This window comes from Lissotriton helveticus, chromosome 10, assembly GCF_964261635.1.
Source record: "Lissotriton helveticus chromosome 10, aLisHel1.1, whole genome shotgun sequence".
In the NCBI taxonomy this organism is placed as follows: Eukaryota; Metazoa; Chordata; class Amphibia; order Caudata; family Salamandridae; genus Lissotriton; species Lissotriton helveticus.
In genome coordinates, this window is record NC_136071.1 from 374,842,525 (window position 1) to 374,866,105 (window position 23,581).

At 44.7% G+C, this 23,581-nt stretch overlaps 1 protein-coding gene across 4 annotated transcripts in view; it reads left to right on the forward strand.

Moving 5' to 3' along the window:
• LOC144784035 (GTPase IMAP family member 9-like) overlaps positions 1 to 23,581 on the forward strand; it is a 290,804-nt gene that overhangs the window by 138,812 nt on the left and 128,411 nt on the right. For all 4 annotated transcript variants that reach the window (XM_078662740.1, XM_078662739.1, XM_078662738.1 and 1 more), the window contains exons 3-4: positions 5,577 to 5,672; positions 18,480 to 18,575. In XM_078662740.1, coding sequence (XP_078518866.1) covers positions 5,577 to 5,672; positions 18,480 to 18,575 — 192 coding nt within the window. The remainder of the gene's footprint in view (positions 1 to 5,576; positions 5,673 to 18,479; positions 18,576 to 23,581) is intronic.

The window sequence follows — 23,581 nt, forward strand, 5'->3', positions numbered from 1 at the left end:
CACCTATTCTGATCACACCGCCCCCTCTGAACCGCCAGTCGCCTCCTTCTGGTATTGTAAACCCCAGCCCTGCTCGGGCACTAACTGACGGTGGAAGTATGAAACTTTTATCATGGAACATTTATGGCCTAGGGGCCAAAAGGGGTGATGCCAATTGGGAATTTTTTCTTGCAACTCACCATATTATCGCACTGCAGGAAACATGGGAGGCTAACAAAACCTATTTTCTGGATGAGTTCATGTCTTTTTGTAAATGCGCTATACCATCCTGTAGGGGAAGAGCCAGGGGGGGCTTATTGTTGATGTTTAACCTAAAATTGCTATATAAAGCAAGGTTGTTAGATGCATGTTTCCCTAATATTTTGGCGGTTGAATTGACAGGGAAGAATCTGCCAACCCTTCTAGTGGTATATTTTTACAATTCGTTCACTAGAAGTGATGAGCTAGAGCATTTAAGAGTGCTTACTGCCTTTTTGATTAATTATGCTGACAGCTGTGCAACTTCTTCTAATATATTAGTCCTGGGTGATTTTATTATTCATGTTTGCCCTACCAATTGTCTAGTGAGACTGGAAGAGGAGTATGGCCCTTATGGGTTAACTCATTTTGAACATACCCCTTCCGGGTCTTTCTTAGAAAGTCTTTCATCAACCCATAACTTGATCTGCCCTGCACTGTCGAATAGGGTACTTCCTGTACCCACATACATTGGCCAAGGTCGGCAAAGAATAATTGATTATATTTTAGTCTCATCTTCACTGTTGTCATCACTAGGCACATTAAGTGCAATGAATAACTGCCTTAGTGACCACAACTCATTGATATTGGACCTTAATATTTGTGCTGTTAATAAAGAGAGGCTTACGGTGCAACTTACTAATGCTAGAATTGCACTCACAGACCAAGCGCAGAATAAGGTGGGAAATGATTACCCCTGATAGCTTTATTGATAAACTAATTACTGACTGCGCACAGGAGTTTGGGATTTGCTCAGTTCAGGACTCCCGTCCCTTATCAGTCCTTGGTGCCTTTGATCGAATTACAAAGCAGGTTGCCTCAAACCTAATGGCATCCCATAAATGAAGGCCCCTAAAACATACAAAATGGTTTGATGAAGCTTGTATGAGTACTCATAATCAACTCATGCAGGAACTAAAGCAAAATCCCAGGGTAGCCTTAGGGGTTAAGAATGCAAGGAGGGCATATAAACTTGCTGTAGAAAGGCGGAAAAAACAACAAAGGGAGATGGCGTGGGAGGAGCTTAGTCAGGCCAGTGTTCTGAAAATAGCTCTAGGTTCTGGCCTGTTGTTAACAGCCCAATATTCCATGAATCATCGAAATCAAGAAACAACTGTTTACTTTCAGCCGATAGGTGGGTTCAACACTTTGGGAAAGTGTATAGCAATGTGATCACTGCAACACAATATCTGCAGGGTCAGCAGGCACTGATCGTGTCTCACATCCCCTAGTTTTTACAATGGATGAAGTTTCTAAGGCGATCATATCAACGTCAGGGAGAAAAGCCCCAGGTCCTGAAGGAGTGCCGGCCTTTATAAAGCAGATCCTAAGTTATGGGCAAAATTTTTAACTCATGTTTTTAATGCAGCCACCCTGTCTGGTTTTCCCCTGTCGTGGGCAAACTCGTTCATCATACCAATCTTCAAGAAGAGAGCCAGAGACGATCCGGCATGTTATAGGCCCATTTCGCTTCTTGACTCCACCACCAAAATGATGGGGAAAGTGGTCCTTGCACGACTTACAGAGTGGCTTGATCAAGTAAACATAGTTTCTGACCTTCAATATTGTTTCAGGCAAGGGAAAGGCACGCTGGGCCAGTGTCTCAACCTCCATTTGGTGATAGAAAAGTATACGGTCGCTAAGCATGGAGACCTCCATCTGGCCTTCATGGACCTAACCTCAGCTTTCGACCTTGTCAATAGATCAAAACTTTGGGCGACCCTCCAAGACATAGGGTTAGATGTTGACCTGATATCTTTTTTGGCTGCCATCAATAAAAACACAACAGCGACAGTGCGCTTTAATGAAGACGGTAGCCTAACTGATTCTTGGGAAGTTAAAAGAGGGGTCCGGTAGGGGTGCATTTTGGCACCCTTTCTGTTTACATTCTATATAAACAAACTAGGGGACACCCTGATCTCTTGTTGTAAAGGCATCCTTAGAGCTGGCACTATAATGATTCCCTCACTTCTGTATGCCGATGATGCGGTGTTGGTGGCAAGGACGGCTAGGGGGCTGCAAACACTTTAAAACTGTTTTATAGGTTTTATGGAGTCCCTTGGGCTTGATTACTAATTTTTAAAAGTTGCATGCTATGTCCATAGGTTCAAAGAGGGCAAGGAAGGTCAAATTCTATTGCAGTGATCTAGAACTAGTAAAAGTCCCCGCATTTCCATACTTAGGGGTTCTTTTTGATGATAGGCGATCATTGCCCACGCAGCGCACACACACAAAGAACGTCCAAAGCTAGAGCTTTGGGTGCCATTCTAGACTTTGCAAAAATAATTGGATCTAAGCCACTCCCGGCACTCATGAAGATTTTTAACGCTAAGTGTCTCCCCATGGCGCCTTATGGGAGCAACATCTGGAGATACACAGACGTCAGAGATATTCAGAGGGCCGAAAATGCTTTTTTGCTTCGATTGTTATCGGCCCCAGCATCCACCCCAGTTTTTAATATACATGAGGAGCTAGGAGCAGGCTTTATTGCCGACCAGATTGCGGTTGCCCCTTTATTGTGCTGGCTGAAAACCTGGGCACAACCCACGCCAAATCTCACCCAACTGATTATCCAAGACTGCCTCTCTTTAGATAAGGCGTTAGACATCCTATGGATTCGATACATTAAGGTCCAGATGGAAAAGCTTGACTGTCCTGATTTGGTTTTGAGGCCCACAGTGTTGGGCAAATCAGCCATAAGGGACTTTAAGCGGCAGTTCTTGGATAGATGTATGTCATCACAGGAGGGGAATAAATTGGCAAAACCCCTGGTGAGAAATGTTGTCACATTGAGCCTTGGCAGACAGCTGCAACCTTATCTATCCTATATAAACAAACTATACCACCTGTTTAATAAGATTTAGGCATAAGCTGGTTCCCTGGCTATTAGCGTTTCCGAAAAAGTATTTTAAAGAAGGAACATTAGAACCTTGCCCATGTGATAACTTCTCGGAACAGAATACCCTCCATTTTATATTTTTCTGTGCTTATTATAATTCTTTATGCAGGAAATGTATTATTCCTCTACTCAGAGGCTGTAACTTTGAACAAGTTAGGCCAGCACTGGCATATCTGCAAATGTTAGCTTCGCCTATGGTGTGCTTTGGAGTAGCAAGCTTTTTAACAGGAGCAATTAGGCATAGGAATAGGTCACCACTGAACCATTCTGTGGACTCTGTTTTAAATCATGTTATTTAGTTATCTATTTTTAATGTTCTCTTCATACGACACTGGATAAAACAAGAAGGGCTACATTTTATCTCCCTTATTTATTTAATTGCCAGGCCTAATTATGTTGTGTTGGACTGCTGTCTTTGTATTCTCCCCACTATAGATGGTTGGGCCGTTTAATTTTTATGCATGAAGTGTTGTGCAATCCTTCGAAGTGAATTTTTATCTAGTGTAGATAATGACCCCGAACATTCTAAGAAGTCATGAAGTAATAACTGTTTTAATTGCTCTTTGTTAAAAAACCTGACGTCTGTTACTTCGTTATAAATTGGGGGAAATTGATTGTCGTTTTGAGTGGTTTTGTTTAGTTTTTGCACTTTTACGGTTTTGATTAACTGAATAAAGTTAACTTTGAGTAATTTGTGTATTAGTATTGATTGTTTTTTAAATGTTCTTTACTTTACGTTACTGAGTATTTAGCAATAATTAGTTCCTGCAATATTCTTTCCTTTATGTTTTGCCCATGTTTTGGGTTCTGACGTTTTACATATGTTTTTCCACTCGATATCATTTGGGGAAAGGTGTGGTGTAACTTATGCACACTGCTACTTTAACAGCTTAATGACATGGGTACAGAATGTTGTGGGGCATCTTGGGGCAACGGGAACAGTTGGATGAGAGCGGAGCTATCATAGGATATGCTGTTGATTCAAGGTTATGAAACATGTGGTGGAAGCGAATAAAGAAATATGAAGACTAGCCACGGCCCATTCTAATGGGCTGAGGGGCTTGCCCCCTCACATTTTGGCCGCTATAAAGATTGTCTTTCAGGCTGAGCAAAGGTCAGTCTGACAGTCGTTATTTATTTTCAGGTCAGGCAGCCAGGAATTAGACTTGCGCTTAATGTACAGGCTCCTGGTTGCCTGAGCTGAACTTGCCGGGCTGAAGAAGTCACAGCTCCTGCTATTGTGACCTCTTCAGCCTGGCAAAGCATCTTGAGGCCCTTCCCCGAGTGATTGCCTAGGACCTGGGTGCCAAAAGCAAAAACAACAGGTGATGGACAGAATGCAGAACAATGTCATACATTCACCCCAGTACAGAGATCTGGGCCTAAATCCATCGTTTTTTTGCTCCCCATGCCTCTCCAGTTTGAACCCAGCTATATGCAAATCAGTCTTGACCCTGTGCCCCATGGGAATAGTCCAGCCCGAACTGCCAAGCCAGGTCCTCCCTGGACTGGAAACAAGCATCCAAGGACCTGGGTGCCTCATTTATAAGCCCTGAAGTGCCCAGGACTGAGTGTCAATCATGACACCTCGTCACAGAGTGGGGTGGGGTCAGCAGTCTCACTGACCCCATCAGACTCTGTGATTAGTGAACAACTACTGCCATTCCTCATTGGTTGACCTAAGGTCAGCCAATGAGGGAAGGCAGCAGTTCCCACCCTCCTGGGACCTCTGAGGCTCAAGACTGTTGCCCTCTTGAGATTTACGAGGCAGGGCTATGCAGGTAAAGATGATTTTATTTTTAATGTTTGATATGTGCATGAATATTTGAGAGTGAGTGATGTAAATGGATGCATGTATGTGCATGCATGTGTGAATGTATGAGTGTGAGTGAGTGAGTGAGTGAGTATGTTTACCTATGTGGCCCCGGCCCGTCCCTGTTAAAAGACATTACCAAAGATGACCTTCTTAACACATTTGCTGAGCAGGGACATCATTAAGGGCCATAACTATGGGCTCTTCCACAGCGCCTTTTATCACCAGGCATTCATACTGTGGTGAGAACAGGCAGTGGAACACACCCTACTAAGCACTTAGGGTACTTTGACCCAAGCACCATGGGCCCTGCCAGCTTTCCACATAATTTATCAATGGCCTTAGGGCTCCAGTGCTATAAGGGATTCTTGTGTGAAACAGAAAAATACTGTATCAGTCTTTGGGAATGTATTAAGCCCCCAGATGGCTGTAAAACACACTGGCTTGTTGCATGGATTGTTCTTTTAGCTGTCCACCATCCGTTCCATAAATATAAATAGAAAACATTTCTTTATTTCAGAGCCCCGAATCCCCAGCACTCATACAGAAACAAAATGTCATTTTATAGTAGCTTTCCACATTAAAAAAACATAAATCCTCAATATGTGTTTTCTCTTTCGTCACCAGCTCCTACAAGAAGAAAGAATTCGGAGTGGAAACCAGCAGCCCGCTACACCCCCACCCAGACCTGTTAACCCTCCAAAACTGGCTCAATTCTCACAGGTGAGGTTCCCTCTTTATGTCTCAGCTTCCATATTCACTCTGTTGCATTGCAGCAGGGACCAAAGGACCACCAGGCTAGCAGAAAGCTAGCAGACACATTGGGCAGCAAATATAGTCAGACCCCCACCTTCTAGAGAAAGGACAAATTCCAGGGTAGACAAGCAGTAAAATACTCACATAGTCAACACTTCTCCTGCAGCGACTATATCAAACCAAGACATTTTATCATCTGTCATTGATGTACCCCCAGCAGCTTGCCAGGGCTGGACTGAGTCATAAAACGGACACCAAAAATAAAAGAGAACTAGATGGCTAAAATAGTTTCCTACGTTTGAAAATTGGAGCAATTTTGAACTTGTACGGATGCGCTCTGTATATGTGTTTGGCATGGTCTGGGGCGCTGCATGCATTTTCTTTGTGATAATATCAGAACAACCAACAGTAAAATAAACAGAGCCAATTAGTCCATAAAACAGGCCAACAAAGAGTCCAAACTCTGCCCCCACACTGACCTGTGAGACTCGCCCATCTGGTGCTGCCAGATTGCCTTTTAGGCCTGTCCGCCCCTGCAGCCTGTCCACTGCTCCCAGCAGTAATCTTGCATTATACCTCCATCTGACATCTCGCTATATATCATAAAGGGCCGGCAGAAATGTTGTAAGGCAGAGGAAAAGTGGGTAATTGCCCAGTGCCTCCAAATTCCACAGCCCCAATTCTTTGAAGTGAGTGGGACAATCGAAATTCCTGCTATAATAATACTGTTCTTAAAAATTAGCTTCTTTTTCTAATTTGGACACCAAGCATGCTCAACAGAAACTTAAGATGATATGTATTAAGGCTGTCCGCTGGGGCAATGTCACACTAAGTGGAACAAATAGGGTAAACTCTTGCAAGAGTGCTCAGGGAGGACATATTTACATGCCCCTAGTGCCACCAGAGTGTCACTTTTTCGATGCTCCGGTGGCACACAAAGCTTCACCGTATTTACAAGGCCACACAAAGCCACCCTGCGTGGCTTTTCATGGCCTTGTAAATTTGGCCTCCATTCACGCATTATATTAACAGAAGCAACAGGACAACAAAGACCAAGGTTTAGCACAACCAAAACACTAGTCCAAATGAAATTAAGAGTGGTGCAGCACACTTCCTGCGCCCGTTGTCCTTGGGCACAAAAAACAACCAAATATAAAACAGAATGGAAGGCGCACTCAAAGGAATTACGCTGGAACTTGTGATCTTGAGTTTTCTTTTTCTTTATTTAGGTAATTTTACCAAAAAGGACATATACAGCCAACGCGTTTCGTTACGTCTTGTAACTTCGTCAGGGCTAGGTCAGTGATGTTAGTTTGGAACCATAAACGACCAGCGAATTGTAAATGATGCAGGTATGAAGCCGGTGCCAAGGCCAATGACAGAAAATCTAAGTCATAAAACCGGGTGAAGCTGCTATAGATTAACTGGTTCCAAGACAAATAGGCACTGAGAAACCGCCGTTGTTTAATAGTTGGTAACGCAAAATACAAAGATCTTATTTCTACGCAATGTTTACTGGAAAACCTTTATCCTAGATGTCACACAGGGACGTGTATAATGTTCTCAGGTGGTTTATATGACTCGTACTCCTGGACCGTGCCGCAATTATGGACAACGACCCTCTGGACACAATAGTCCCCCCAAGTATATCGAGTTAGGCTCCCGGCATGGTAGCTCGGATTCGAAGGAGTATGCCAATTCACGCATTACTCTGCGTGAAGGGGGTGTTGCAAGAGTGTTGCTGTGTGTGTTTTAACATAACACCCATGGATTCTGACACATTTCCAGATTTACAAGGTATCGTAATCCTGATAAAGCGTCAGATTCCTACGCCTCCCTAGTGGAGTTGTTAAAGTAATGTAACTAGGAGAAATACCTTTAGTTCTCCTAACTTTTTGCCTCTTTTTATATAAGGAAGAAAACAGCATCAATTATTGTTTTTGTTAAGGTAGGTGTCCCTTCCTACACAAAAACAGTCATCCCTGCAATGCAGAAACCCTTGCACCATGGATCAAGGGTGCCTGTGTTGGCGTTAGGCCGCCATTTGTACACCAGCACAGAGGAAAACACAGGGATGTGTCGTATTGCTATAATAACGCATCTCTGCACTTTCCTAATAATGCAGCGTGGCGCAGCAAGATAACTTGCAGCACCGCCCCAAGTCATTTTCTACTAAATATGCCCTTTAATACTTTGAGCTAGAAACAGGGTCATAGCTACCATTGGTAGAACAAGTGCAGTGTACTGGTGCCCAAAGCCCTAAGGGGCCCTTTAAACCTTGATAATTGCTGAGTTTTACTACTCCGACTGCAGGCAAATGGGCCATTTTCCTTGCATGCACCAGGGCCCATGGTATGCTTGCTATGCCACTGGCTGGAAAGATGCAATTTCTTCATCTCAAATAGCACTTTGCTCTGCTTTGCACTGCTTTGTGCCCGTTTGTATCAAGGCACATTATCTGGGTGTAATTTGAATGGATTAATGCAAGCACCCATACTTTTCGACACAAAGCCCAATCTACTAAAAACAACTCACTTGGCTTAGCGCCAAAAAATTAAGGGGCATATTATCAAGGGATTTATCTCCGCTTTTTTGGCTTTAAAAGCCAAGAAAGCGGAGATAAAATTATCTCCCTAACAGCAACAGGGTGCTAACACGCAAATTCGCATGTTAGCACCCTTTTTCTCTATGCTTCCCCTTGCATCTCTAATGAGATGCAAAGGGGGCGTTCCAGAGAAAAATAATAGGAGAAATGTTGTTAAGCGACATTTCTCCTATTATCAAGGATTTCGCTAACCCTGTTAGTGATAAAAAAAGCATCGCTAACCGCGGTTAGCGCTGCTTTTTTACACCTGGTATTTTCCTGACTTAGCCATGATATCCTATGGAAGGTGGATATCATGGCTAAGTTTGTGAGCCCCTATCATCAAGCTAACACCAAACTTCGAGAGATTATCGTTGGTTTTCCAGCGATAATCTCTCATTTGACAGTTAGCGCGAGGATTTTTATCACTTCTGAGATAAACCTTGCTAATAGCAAGTTATCTCTGCGATAATTTCCGGCGATGCTTAGCGTTAAAAAATTCGTTGCTAAGCCTCGTTAGCGATCAATATCGTTAATCGTTGGTAATATGCCCCTAAGCTTCCTTGAAACAGGACTAACGCAGAGAAATGTCTCTGTAGACAGCCTGGCACCTACACCATGTTGTAAAGGTTGTGTGTGGCAATAAGCAGCCAACCCAGGGGTAATCAGCAGCAGTTCATTTTTCAATAAATATTGCTCTGTGCTGGCGATGCCAGGGCTGGTGGCTTAGTGGACTAATGCGTCCACTGTGGGAGCCTGTGTATGACCTTATGGTCACAGGTTCAAATCCTTGTGGGTCCAGTCAGCCTATCATCTTTCTGATGTCAATAAGATGAGTACCATTGAGTTGGGTAACAATAAACATCTATTAGTAAGCGCAAAGAGGCCGCTGGGTGAACGTGCGCATTACAAACACACATTATGGTATGTTGTTGCCTTCTCTCATCTGCGCAATGCAGCACAGAAATATTAGTTGCTGCGTTGTGCTAAAACATAAATATCTTAGTGTACAGGCTTAGACTCAGCACTCACATTCCCAGGCAGTTGGTGACAATGACATCGAAAACAAATCTTTATGTGTAATTGTGCTTCCTATTGCTCCTTACCTCTATTACCAGAGGACACTCTCTTAATTTCTCTATCTTTACGTCTGCATGTACCTTCATTCTTTCTATCTCAGCTCACTCTAATTCACCTCTCTCTTGGTACTGCAGGAAGCCCCCCCTGCAGAATATCAGAACCAATCAGGACTACACCACTCCGCCTGTGGAGACTTACAAAACACATGGGCTAGGAGATGGCAGCATGGCCCCAGCAGTAGTTCTCAAGGCTGAAAGGAGGTGCATACCTTACTGCCATGGAGCAGCAGCTGCTGAAATGAAGAGCCCCACCGGGCCCCAAGTGGCAAGGTCACACTCTTGGAATAGGTAGAGCTTTTTTTGCCATGAAATGAATCAGCCTTGCTCTGATTGGCTGCACATTAGAGAAATATTTCGGTTGTCGTCATCAAAGACTGTGCACTGGGGATTGTCTGTAAACAGTAGTGTGGGTTTTATATATAATCAATTAAATCCAAGACATTCACTGTATAAAACAAAGGTTAAAGTGAACTTATGCTTAACATACATTAACATAATTTTTTTTTAAACCTCAGAGGTTCAGTGAAAAAGTCACAGCCAAAGCACAGTTATGGCTGCAAAACAACCTAAAAATCATTGAAATTCACCAGTTATGTAAGATAAACTAACTATAACCTGTGCCCACATCAGGCACTTCTTGTACCCTTACAAATGGCATCACTCATGACACGTTAAGTGCAATAATTAAGTAAATCACTGATGACATCTCAAATGGCATAATTGATGGCATTACCGATGACCAATGATGACAGCACCCAGCAGTACCAATACTCTTCCTTTTGCCGTACGCAATGAGGGTAAGCCACAGGACTAAGCTCTATCCCTAGCCATCTGTGTACTACCAAGACATCTTCGGCTGTGCACAGCAGGAGTTGGTCACGTGATCTGGCCTAAAACCAGGCTTTGAGCCCAGCTCACCATGGGAGGGGAACCTCAATTGTTTCAGTGATAGATTCCTGCTTTAAAGACCATTCTGTTGGTACTTTGTTTTTTTTTCTTAGGAGCCAAGTGAGGTGCAAGGTTCAATCCTACTTATCTTTCACTGTCACCTGCATGTATATTATCAATATTTTGTTTATTGTGTTGATATGGTTTGCATTTATGTTGTTGTCATGGTTTAGAGTTGTTAGGCATTATTTTACCGCTGGGATGATTGATATAAAACCCATGTGTCATCTTGAACTTTAGTTTCAGGCTGGTTGCCTAGCTGACATTTTCAATGATCTTTGGATTAGCTCTGATAGCTTTCTGTGTGTCACTGAGATTTGCTATGTCATCTGCAATCACCAAGGCTGTGACTTTATCTTTGAGTCTGTCATATGTTGTTGAGCCAGTACACAGGTCTTTTATTAGGTTTTTTGTCTTGTGAGACACCATAGGATGTGATTATAAATGACAGAGTCAAATGCCTTTGAGATGTCATTGAATACAACTGCAAGAGTGTGTTTGTTCTTCCATACCCCATTCATGGCATTTTGCATTAGTGCCAGGTTTTCTGAACACACCCTCACAATCAGCAAGCCTTTCTGTCTTTTCTTCAGGTCTATGAAACATGTGTCTATCTTGGTTATCATTTGTGCTACCAAATTCTCGAATGCAATACTTCTTGTGATTAGTCCCATGATGTAATTTATCAATTTGTTTATTGGCATATTCCTTTATTGGTTTTAAAGATTGTTTAGTATGCTTTAAAGCTGCCCTTTGAGTTTGCATATGACTTTCGTCTCTTCTATCTCTTTTTATGATTTTTGTTGAGACTTTGCTTTTTTGTTGGTTTGTTAATTTAGTCTGATACATTTTAAATTTATTTTTGAACAGTGTTCATTGGCTCATTTACTCTTTCAGTCTTTTCTTCAGTTTGACTGTAATTATTAGCCCTGGACAAATGTTGGTAGTATTTTAAATTGCATATTGGACAGCTTCTTCCCTTAAGTCCACAGCAGCCTCATAGTGTAGAATGTTTGTATTTCTCTAATTGGGTCTTCCAGACCATGAAAGTTTTAAGCACTCTTTTTCTATTTTTAAAGTTGATATGCCTTTCTGCCACATCATCGCCTTTTATTGTGGTTCCATTATTATGGAAATTGTCTTTTTTCTGAGTATGATTGAGACAGATGGGTTTCAAGTTTTTTGTTCTTTTCTTTCAAGTCTCTCCTTAGTTCTACAATACGTTTGCTATTATTGTTGCCAAAATGTGGAACCAATAGTACATTGATATTTCTTTTGTCTTCCTATACATTTTCAAGTTCTCCAAGCCCCAGTATTTCTCTTAAGACCACAACTTTGATGGTTTACTGATAGCAAGAGCCGAAATTCTAGAGCAGTTTGTGCTCCACCTGTGGCCTCGGCCCAGGTTTTGGAGCAAATAGCATTGGTCCTTCTATTCATTGCAGCTTAGCCCATCTCTGCCCTCTGTGTCAGTGATGGGTAGGTTTTGGCCTGATGCTCTTGTGCCATCCCTTTTTAGAGCTAGTAGGTTTGGCAGGTGAATTAATACACATTCCTTTGCAGATTCAGGTTTTCATGGCCACTGTCCTGCTGTCTGTATTTATTCACTCCTTTTTGGGTCTGTGATGAGTGTCAGCATTGGGTGCCTCAATCCAGCACTTGGTTCATCTAAAAGTGCCAGTCTGTTTACCAAAAATAGGCCATTAGGCCCTCGATTGCAAAGCTGGGCTACTAGTCAATGAGCCAGTCTTCTTATTCATTTAAAGTTTGAGAATAGGTTGAAATTGTTTCATCCCCAGAGATCATTTTACCAGATAAATCTGGGATTTCTGAGTGTGAGCTTTCCTGAGAGAAACTTCAGAGGGAATCAGCTACTAAATGGTTCATTTAGTCTATCATATATATTGTATATATAGACACCCAGACTGGATGGCCGATTTCCACTTCAGCATCAATCAATCAATCAAATTGGGTTTTTCTAAAGTGCCTACTCACCCATGAGGGTCTCAAGGTGCTGGGGGGGGGTGCAGCTCCGGATTAGTCGAAGAATCAGGTCTTGAGGCTCTTCCTGAAGGTGTGCAGAGTGGGGGAGTGTCTGATGTTGACTGGGAGTTCATTCCAGGTCTTTGCTGCGATGTAGGAGAAGACTCTTCCACCTGCTGTGGTTCTACAGATGCGTGGGGTCTCTGCCAGGGCAAGGTCGGAAGAGCGGAGGTTCCTTTTATGTACGTGGAAGGAAACTCATTTGTTGAGGTATATGGGCCCAATGTTGTGGAGGGGTTTGTAGGTGTGTTTGAGTAGCTTGAAGGTTACTCTCTTCTCAATGGGGAACCAGTGGAGGTCTCGTAGGTGCTGGGTTATGTGCTCATGTCGTGGGGTTCCAATGACGAGTCAGGCTGTGGTGTTCTGGATGGTTTGGAGCTTGTGTAGCAGGGTTTTGTTGATTCTGGCGTAAAGGGAGTTACCATAGTCCAGTCTGCTGGTTATGAGTGTGTGGTGACAGTCTTTCTGCATTCGGGGGGATCCACTTGCAGAGGATGCCGAGGGAGTTAAAGCAGGTGTAGGCAACAGTGTCCATCTGGTGGGTCATGATGAGAGAGGAGTCTAGAATGATGCTGAGGTTTCGGGCGTGGACTGATGGAGTGGGTGGGTTTCTGAGGGCGGAGAGCTACCAGGTGTTGTCCCAGGTGGTGGAGGAGGATCCCAGGACGAGAACCTCTGTCTTCTCTGAGTTGAGCTTAAGGCAGCTGTTGTTCATCCAGCCTGCGATTCTTTCATTCATTCCTGGAAGCTGAGTCGGGTGTCTTCGGGGGTTCTTTGTGAGGGAGAGGATGAGCTGTGTGTCATCGGCGTAGGATACTATGCTGAGCACATGCTATCTAATGATGGCAGCGAGGGGGGCCATGTAGATGTTGAAGAGCATGGGGCTGAGCGAGGATCCTTGTGGTACTCCGGATTGGATCTCTGATCCTTTGGGTTCTGCTGGTGAGAAAGGAGCAGATCCAGTCAAGGGCGGTTCTCCGTATGCCAGCATCGGGGAGTCTGGCAGTAAGAGTGTGGTGGGAGATGGTGTCGAAGGCTGCGGAGAGGTCTAGTAGGATGAGGGCTGCTGTGTGGCCCTGGTTGAGTAGCATGCGGATGTCATCGGTGATGGCGAGGAGGGCGGTCTGGTGCTGTGGTTGCTGCGGAATCCAGACTGGGAGGAGTTGAGGATGGCGTTCTCTTCAATCAAGGTGGTTAGCTGGGCATTGATGAATCTCTCTGTGAGTTTGGCTGCAAAGGGAAGGAGAGATGGGCTGATAATTTTTCAGGTCCGTCGGGTCAGATGAGGGTTTCTTGAGGAGGGGCTTGACCTCTGCCCGCTTCCAGCCGTTGGGGAAGAAGCCGGATTTGAAGGAGGTGTTAATGGTCCATCATAGATCGGGTGCTATGGCAGTGGCGGTTCTGAGGTAGTTGTGCAGCAGGCAGGGGTCCGTGGTGGCTCCTGAGTGAGTGCTCTTCATGGTCGTGGCTATGTTGTCAGTAGAAGCCAGTTTCCAGTTGGTGATGCTGGACCGGTTGTCGGTGGTGGAGAGGAGGGTGGTGTCTGTCGTCTGTTCACTGAAGTTGTCATAGAGAGCCTTGATTTTCAGGTGGAAATATGAGCAGAGCTTGTTGCAGAGGTCCTGGGATGGTGTGACGTCCGTGGCGTCGCTGAGGGGTTTGGTGAACTGCTGTATGACGTTGAAGAGTTATTTTGCATTATTGGCATTGGTGTGGCTTTTGTTCTGGATAAATGTCCTCTTGGTGGCTCTTAGAGGCTGGTTGAATTCAGTCATGGTGTTCCTGTAGGTTCTGGTCTTCGATGGTTTCCTGTTCCTCCAGAGTTCTCAAGGTGTCTGCAGGAGTGCCTGGCTTCTTGGAGGTCGGAGTTTATGTTATAGGTGTATGTTTATACATATATATTTGATAGTTCATTTTTGTATATTTATAATATTTTATAATAAATAATTCGTTTATTAGTATTTTTAAAGTAAATATACATGTATATATTTAATTTTATATATGTATGTTTACATTTTGTTAAACTAAATTTGTTTATTATATTTATTTTAATGTTTATCATAACTAAGTACTTTTTTTTAGTTTATTTTATAATATGTGTTTTAACATTATTTTTTATACATGAAAAAAAACGATATATTGGACTTCGATATTTTTTACATCTATATTTTTTTAGATATTTTTTATCATTTACATTTTAAATATAGGATGTCGATATTTTGACTGTTGATATTTTTACATTGATATGTTTTTGTTGAAAACTTTGGGGTCATTAGGTCCTCCCGCCATCCCGACATGAAAAGGGACTGCCCGCCATAAGGGCTGGGGTCCCGTGGGGGCAATTAGGATGCGCCCGCCACAGCGGCGGGCGCATCCCGCAGATTTAACATTGCGGCGGGCGCTGCTGAAAGCACCACCCGCCGCAATGCTAAAAATGCATGTTGCGCATTCCAATGCACAACGTGACAGGCACCGCACAGTGCATGCCATGTTGTCTATTGAAATGCAGGGGGGTACCATAGGTACCCCCCATGTGCACCCCCAGTGTCCCTGGGGGCCCGCAACGGGCGCCCGCAAGCAATTCCTGCATGCCTTTCCGTGGCGGCAATGCCACAATGGAAAGGCATGTTTCTTCCCCCATATTAATATGGCTGGCGGTGTCTAACAGACACCGCCACCATATTAAACTCTTTTCCGCCCGGTCGACTTGTTGACCGGGCACAAAAGCAACAGATGGTCTTTCCGTCCACCGCGGTCCACCCGCCATAGTATTATGGCAGGGGGAAATGCGTGGCGGGCAGGGACGGATCTCGGGCAGATCACCCATTACAACAATATCTCAATTACATGGTGCAGTAGATATAACATTAGCAGTCCATGAACACAGCATGTACATTACAGTAATTAAGGCGAACTATGCAGGGCCCAGCATATGGTAGCCATTATAGGCATAAGTAGTGGACGAAATACTACAGCAGTCACATTAGTAGTCGACCTCCTCGCTTTGCGGCCTTTCGTTCTCAGTTTGGTGGGCGGATTGCGGTAATGCAGCCCCATCTTCCGTGTCTGTTGCAGCTATTCTGAGCAGATAACTAATGAGCTACTTCCAGACATCACAGGGACGTGACCGGAGGGGTAGCAGCTCGGCATAAATATTGTTTTGTTCCTGGCAATAAGTAAGGTCATTCAACCATTCCCTATATTTAGGTGCTCTGCCTCTCCCCCATCTGAAGGCAATTCTGCGTTTGGCCACAAGTAAGGTTATTGCTAGAAATTTTTTAATGTGACCTTTGTGTTCTGGGATGTATCTCAGGAGACCCATTTCTGGTGTAAGAGCCAGCGGCGTCTCTACCATGTCTCCCTAGGCGTTCCCCACTTCCGCCCAATATTGTGCTATGGTACGACATTCCCATGCCATGTGTAGGAAGCCCGCACCCTCCTGCCTACAGCGGTCGTATCTGTCACTTTCTCGTATTTGGAGTTTGCGTAGCCTTACCGGGGTATAATACATCCTATGAAGGAATTTACAATGAATAATTCCAAACCTGCTGCCGGCAGTGATACTTACAGTTTGCTGGCAGCTGTAACCCTAGGCCTCCTCCGTGATCGGGTGTCCCAATTCCGCTTCCCATCCCTGTTTTGCTCTTAGTATATTGTGTGTCCCCGCCCCTACAATGGCTTTATATATGCAGGACACTGCGTGTGGCACCCCTGCCTGTATCGTTTGATGCAGTGGGAGTAGTGTGGGAGGTTCCTCTGGGAACGTAGGGGTAACAGCTTTGACAGCCTGCAGCAAGCGGATATATAAGAAGCGGTCCATGGTGGTGGGTGATGTGTCGCTTAAAAAAATCAGCCGCAGTTTTGAACTGTCCCTGGTTGTACACGTCTCCCCAGGTTTGCATGCCGTGTTTGAGTAGCATGCGCTTACAGATCCCTTCCCGTCTAACGGGTAGGTTATGTTGGTTGAGTAGAGGGAGTAACGGAGAATATAGCATGGGGACTTGGGAGCTTTTGGCGATGGCGCGCCACACGTTATTTGTACAAGCCACAGTGGACCCCTTTCCCCCGGCCATTTTGTCATCCACCCACAGGAACCCCAGTAGAGGTAAGGGTGCCATAAGCCCCTGTTCTACGGCTAAATGTGTCATAAAGGGCGGAGGGGTGAGCCAATATGCCACGAAGTGTGCCTGAGCACTGAGATAGTAGAGTTGAGGGTCTGGCGCTTCAAACACACCTTGAGCGAAAGGCAATGCGAGGGTACACCATTTGATCCGAGGCTGTTTCCTGCCCCATGCAAGATGAATGAGTTGACTCTTCAGCTGAGTGAAGGAAGGGCGCCCCAGTGAAAAAGGGATATTTGTGAATAAGTATATGAATTTGGGCATGATAACCATCTTCATTAAGGCTATCTGACCAGCTAAAGAGAGCGGGTGGGCGATCCATCTATTGATCAGGTCCTCTACCCTGGCGAGAGCCATCCCGTAGTTTGCTCGCATTAGTTCTTCCCTTTTTCTGGTGACAGTGATTCCCAGATATCGGCCCTCGCTATCACTCCGTATCAGCTGATAATCCATTTGGAATGGGATGGTACAGTTCATGAGCGGCATGATTTGGGGTTTACCCCAGTTGATGGTAATGCCCGAGAGGGCCCCAAATTGTATTATTTCGCGTATCATGCCGTTTAAACTGTTGACAGGATTTCGCACATATAGCTTGATATCGTCCGCATAGAGCGATATTAATACAGGCTTTGTGGGGTAGTCTAGTGCATATGGTTTGTGGTGCTGCCGTACCATAGCTGCCAACGGTTCCATAGCCATTGCGAATAGTAGTGGTGAGTGGGGGCACCCCTGCCGCATGCCTCTGGTAATGCAAAAGCTGGGGGATTGTTCTCCATTCAGTTGCAAGGAAGCGCCGGGTTGGTTGTACAACAATTTGATCCACAAGAGAAATCCCAGAGGAAATCCCAAGTGTGTTAAGACTGCGAGAAGGTACCCCCATTCTAGAGAGTCAAACGTTTTGGTGGCGTCTAGGAAGACCGCCACCGCCTGTTCCTCCTGGTCGCTATCATGCAGGATGGAGAAGAGGGTCCGCAAATTATGTGAGGTTGATCTGCCGGGTATGAAACCCGCTTGATCCGGTCGAATTAGTCTATCTATCAAAAGTGTGAGCCTATTGGCCAGAATATATATATATTTTTTACATCTATATTTTTGTCATTGATATTATGTCAGTGATTCTTTAACGCAACTTGTGCTCCTGTAAAGCATTCTGCTACCTTCGGACTGAGTTTACGATATATAAACCCCCCCCCCCCCCGCTCCAAAAAAAAAGCACAGGGCAGGCCCAAGTCTTGGGATTGCTACATGATACTATTGACTCTCGGATCCTATATCCAGGTGTGATGCAAGGCTCAGGCTGCATGTGCATTGCATGAGAAACCTCTCCACTATGACTCCCACTCAATCTCTGGTCAGTGATAAGTAATGCTGTAAAGTTGACATCTCATTAGGGACCAGTAGGGTACCATGTGATCTCCCACATAGTCAGGTTAGAGCTCCTTATCATGTGCTCTACCCCTTGGAGGAAACTTCCCACAGCTTCGGAATAGGCATACTCACTAAGGAGCTGCTTTTTACAGGGTGCGCTGCAAACAGCAGTGGATTTTATGTGGTTTTATGGTGTGTGCAGTATTGTAAAAAGATGAAAAAGATGATAAAAGCAGGATTGGCATGGCTTCTTAATTCACTGTCCATCCAAATCTCCAATTGAAATTCAGGGACTGAAGGGATAAATTCCCCATCTCATACAAGGCTCCTAGGAAATCATCACCTATCCACGCTGGCGACTATTCTGCTCCTGTGTTCAGTTTTTAAAAGCAAAATATTCTTCAGGGTTATTGCACTCATCATGTGTTGCTTGGATTTCTAAACACTTTTCAAATAAGAAAAAGCTTGTTCCCAAAATGTTTTTCCTCTCACAAAAAGCAAAAGTGGAGTTGTCTTTACATATTAAGTAATGCAACATCTTTATTAATGTATTGCTTTCTCACCCCTTCAGCATACCAGAGAAGAAAGAGGCCCGAATGGAAACCACCTAAACATACCTCCCAGACCTAGACCTCTTATGCCACCAAAAACTGCTCCGCCAGCCAAGGTAGGTTAAACACATGTACCTCTAGTTCGCACTTTCTAAATTTAGCTTTACAACAAGCCCTTATGCACCATTAGCATGACAGCCAGATAGGCAAGGCTGTGTTTCTTGAGCCCTAGCCTCCAGATGAAAATATTATATCAGAGGGACACAGCCAGGACAGTGTTAATCACCTGCCTTTCCTGAGCCCCAAGACGTGCCTTCTTCTCCCTACAGTGGGTTCACACCAAGCCACCTGCCTGACAACAAAATAGAGGCTGTAAAACACCAACCTGCTATAAGAACTGACAGCCTTTGGTGTGGTCTTCCCCCAAACATTTTGACTTTTCCCCTCCTATTTTCTGAAATTCATTTTTGTTGACTTTAAGACCGTTTTGCACAGACATGTGTTGTCATATTTTCATTTGAATTCTGTTTCCCTACCTTTCATCTATCTGGCATAAAGCTTCAGAACCCCAAATTTGAACTTGTGAAATTACTGCTGGACTGCACACGTTACACATTGTTTGCATCTGTTTCAAATATAGTAGTTTATGATGTACGTTTAGAGGTCCACTGTTTTGTCCTTGAATTTTACTTAAGTAAGGCCTGCTCTATTGTATTTCAATTTCAATCCGGTCATTGTGTCTGTTTTTATGTACCTTGGTTTTTAGTAGGGCTGTATCATTCTTCTTTGTGAAATGTGACGTACTGTATTTGCAAGTGATTTTTTGTGAACAATTTTTGTATGTGCTTTTATGATATACTGCATTAAATTGAATAAATAGATATTGATTGATTGATTGATTGGACTTAAAACTCTGTGCAGTTTACCACCACTAACTAGTGCTAAAGTGTTTGTGCTTTTTCATTTAAACATGGTAAAGTTGGCTTACACCCTAATGGCACAATTTATTTACTTAAAAAGTCCACCATAAAGTGGTACTACATGTACCTAGGGCCTGTAAACTAAATGCTATCAGTGAGCTTGCATCACTTATTGTGCCACCCACTTAGGTAGCCCTTTAAAACATGCCACAGACTTGCCATTGAAGCCTGTCAGCAGTTTTAAACTTCCAATTCAACTTGGCAAAAGAAACCTAAACAGCCAATACAGCAGTGTGTACAGTATTTATAAAGTAGGATTTTTTTTAGGTTTTACATGTCCTGGTAGTGATAAACTACCAAATTCCTTGTTCACTACTATACGCCCTAAGACCTACCTCTCCACACAGGATAACAGTGGGTCACCTGACTACATTTAATAAGTGCTAACATTCCTTTGGGAACAGGTAGAAATGTCTCAAAAGAATTGTAATTTAAAATCCTATTTAATGGTAAAGTCGAATGCTAAGTCACATTCTGAAAATAGCGCTTTTAGAAAGTTGGCATTTCCTAGTCCTAACCATATGGTGCCTGCAGCCTATGTCCTATGTCCAATGAATGGGTGCGGTTGGCAGTTGGCCTAAGTGTATCCCTCCCAGACAATGAGACAGACAGGGACATGGGGTTGTCCGGATGGCCATCCGGCCAGGAGGGGAGGGGCAGAGCTGTTCCCTGACCCACTTCAATTTCAAAGGAACTGCCTCAAGCACACTCACAAAGAACTTGATACCAGCCTATTGTCATCCACCAACCTCTTGGAGCCTGGGCAGGGGAAGGAAGGAAGTTTCAAGAACCAGATGTTAGGGGAGTTCAGAAGCTTCTCCCACCACAATGCTGGTAACAAGTACAAATATTGGACCCTCAGACCAACACTTTAGTACACCTGTGGGCCTGTGGAAGACTTCAGAAGGACTGCCTTGTTTCTCAGAAGACTACACTGGCACTTGAGGTCTGCCTTGTTTGTCAGTAGACTGTCCTTCTGCTACCAGAGGACTGCCCTGATGCTTGAGGCCCCTGCCTTGTTCCTCAGAGGACTGCCCTGCTGTTTGAGGTCTTCCCTTGCTCCTTGAAGGAGAGAGGACCATCTCTTGAACCCAGGACTACAAAGTGGCTCCAAGGGTCAGTTCGCTGACTTCCTGTTCTGAGCTACTGGGCCACAACAAGTTCCCGAGGCTTTCCTGCATGCAACAGCTGACCTGATGCAACCGGACCTGCCTCAACCTGCTTGAGACCTGCTGGCCTCTACTGGAGTGAGTTCATGATTCGCAAGCAGTGCCTCCCCAAATCATGAATCCTTGGCCAGCTTCAGTTGTTCAAATATGGAGTGCATTGAGTGTGGCATAACATCAGATCTACTGGTGTGATTGGGGATTTATCAGCCCCATGCCCCCTGGTGTGCTCCACTGATTTCGGATCTGGCCAGTTTAATGATGGACAAATTAAGGTGGGGACACTGCTACCCCTCTTTTTATTCCAGTCAATGGCCCTTCCTCTGCCTCTCTAGGGCCATAGCATCACTTTGGGGGGTCCGAGCTGCTGGCTGAATTGAGACCCCGCTCCCCCCGGGTGAACCTCACTGAGTCCGGATCAGAGTGGTTCAATAATCGATGACTCAAGGGGCTCCTCTGATGGACCTCTTATTTTATCCTGGACATAAGCATCTCGGGGGCTGCAACATAACTGAGGGGCTTGCCTGCTGTTCTTCACAGCTCTTGGATGAAGGTTTAAGATGGGACTCGATCTCTCCACTCAGGACGCACAAATAATGGGTACTACAGCTTAAACCTTGCACCAACAGCCCCCTTTACCCTCACTGTCAGCACCTCTGCCCTCAACGGAGCACAGATAGGACACCACTTGGCCTTCCCCAAATGGTGCTCTACCTATTTTTTAACTGCCAACGGGAGTCATTCCATATGTTTGAGGAGCAGGAGCCGGTTTCCTGGTGTTGCATTTCCTGGGATTGCAGCATCCCTGGTACACTCGAGTTTAACAAGGAGGCCTGTTTCATTCGCTCAACATCATTAGCATTATTCAAAAGCATACAACCCACCTGCCGATCTTCAATCAACAGCATCAGCCTTCTCTTCAATCCAAGTGCAGTGTCATAGTTACCAAGCCAACATGCTCAGCTGGCTTCACTAGCTGACGGTCTTCTACCAGCCTCTGGGGACACCATGGCACCACCAGGGCAAGACAAAGTTGACATATTTCTCAAGGCCATCAACTCCTCCCAGATAGCCATTGAAGGCAAAGTGATGCTATAGCCTTAGACTTTGGATTCCTATGAGCAGACCAGAAGAAGCTGTCCAAACGTGTCACACAAACAGAGGCCACTAGTGTTAAGCTGTTCATAGGGAGTGGAGGGCAACAATCCATTGAAGTTCATTGAACAATGGGCCAATACCTTTACACCAATCCAGAACTTAACTCCCTTTTTCTCTGTGTGAAGGGCCCACTGTATTCTTGCTAAGCCCTCCCACGGATGCTCCCCGTACCCTCTCCTAGCTGGTCTATTACACAACAGGGACAGATATGAGGTGCTTAGAGCTGCATGGCAGATTGGAACCCTTGAATATGAAAACCAGCAAGTGCTACTGTTTCCTGACTGTATGTTGGCCTTCCAGCACTAGCATGCCTCTATCTTGGGTGTGAAAATGAACTCAGAAAGATGGGTTTCAAGTACTCCCTTCTCTTTCTAATGAAACTTAAAATCATATCAGGCAACAAGGTGCATTTTTTCACAGACCTGGAGGCTCCCTGATCTAAGACTGAAGATAGATTACCTTCCTCTGAGCACTCTGACACCCACTCACAACAGAACCGGGGTACTGGCCAATGTCGGTGGCACAGTGGTTTGAGGGTGCCTGTACTCCTGATATCTGTGTCAGCACCATCACCTGCACAGGACCAAGATGACAAGCAACCACCCCACATGGTGCCAGCATCCTTATTTGAGCCAGTTAACATGTCATCCATATTGTCCTCCTCTGATGATGCTGGTGATGCTTCATTTCCCTATACATCAGGAGGCCATGACTCTCCACTGATTGTGACCCCTCAAACAGCAGGCAATATACTTTAACTCACCTCTGACATTTCACCACATACACTTGCTAAGGGCCCCTGTTGTACTAGGGGGTCACTTTTATTATTGGATGCCCGGGGGCCCCCTCCCATATTTGGTCTCCTCATCCTGCTCCTATTGGTAATGATTACAGTGGCAACACCCAAGTACTGGTTCAAGTTTTATCCATCCAGCGCTTCATTCTACGCTTTATACTTTCATCACTGAGGCCCATCCCAAGAAACGAGAACTAGTGTAGAGAGGTGCTGATCCCCTGATTACCACCTCACTGTGCCCGGCTGCCTTTGGCCCTGGATCTGCTCCTCCTAATTGCACCATTGCTCCCCACACAGGTTATAATTTAATGTCATGAAACCTCAGGGTAATGAAAATTCTAGCCCAACTGTGAGAAGTTGGCCTGATAGGTGATGTTTCCAATTCTGGAACCACCGGTTATCAGACCAAACAATCCCTTATGGTGTCTGGTTGTAAGTCAACCTTGTTAGACAAGCTATCCTAGGGGTAGCATGGACTAAGCAGCCTAAAGGCTTAACTTAAGAGGTCGTGTTAAGCGAGCTGTTTTACCACATACAATCCTGTAATATCAAATGAAAGGACACCACCCAAGTATATATTATAAAAATATATGTATTTATTACTAAAAACAATCCCCAGTATTCTTTATGAATAAAGGGGCACAAGCGTTTAATCAAAAGCACAGTTTAAACATACAAAGTTGCACAATTATGGATGAGGGCGGGGGGCCACTCAAACCATATACTAAACAAGTGGTATAAGAGATACCAATCGAACAGTGGTTAGGCCTAGGGCCTAGGGAATCGCTGGGAGCAGTCGGGACAAGCAATGCTGAAGTCGGGAGAGGCCCACGGGATTCGGGAGCAGTGCGGAAAGCGCACGCATGCACCAATGTTAACCAACGGTGCGTAAAAGTTGTAAAGTTAAAGTTTAAGGACACTTCCGCTGAACCTAGAGGAACAAAACTTAAGACACAGACCCTAGAGATGTGTACCAGTGTGGGAACACCGGCGGAGCAAAGTTACCTCACCCACAGGAAGCG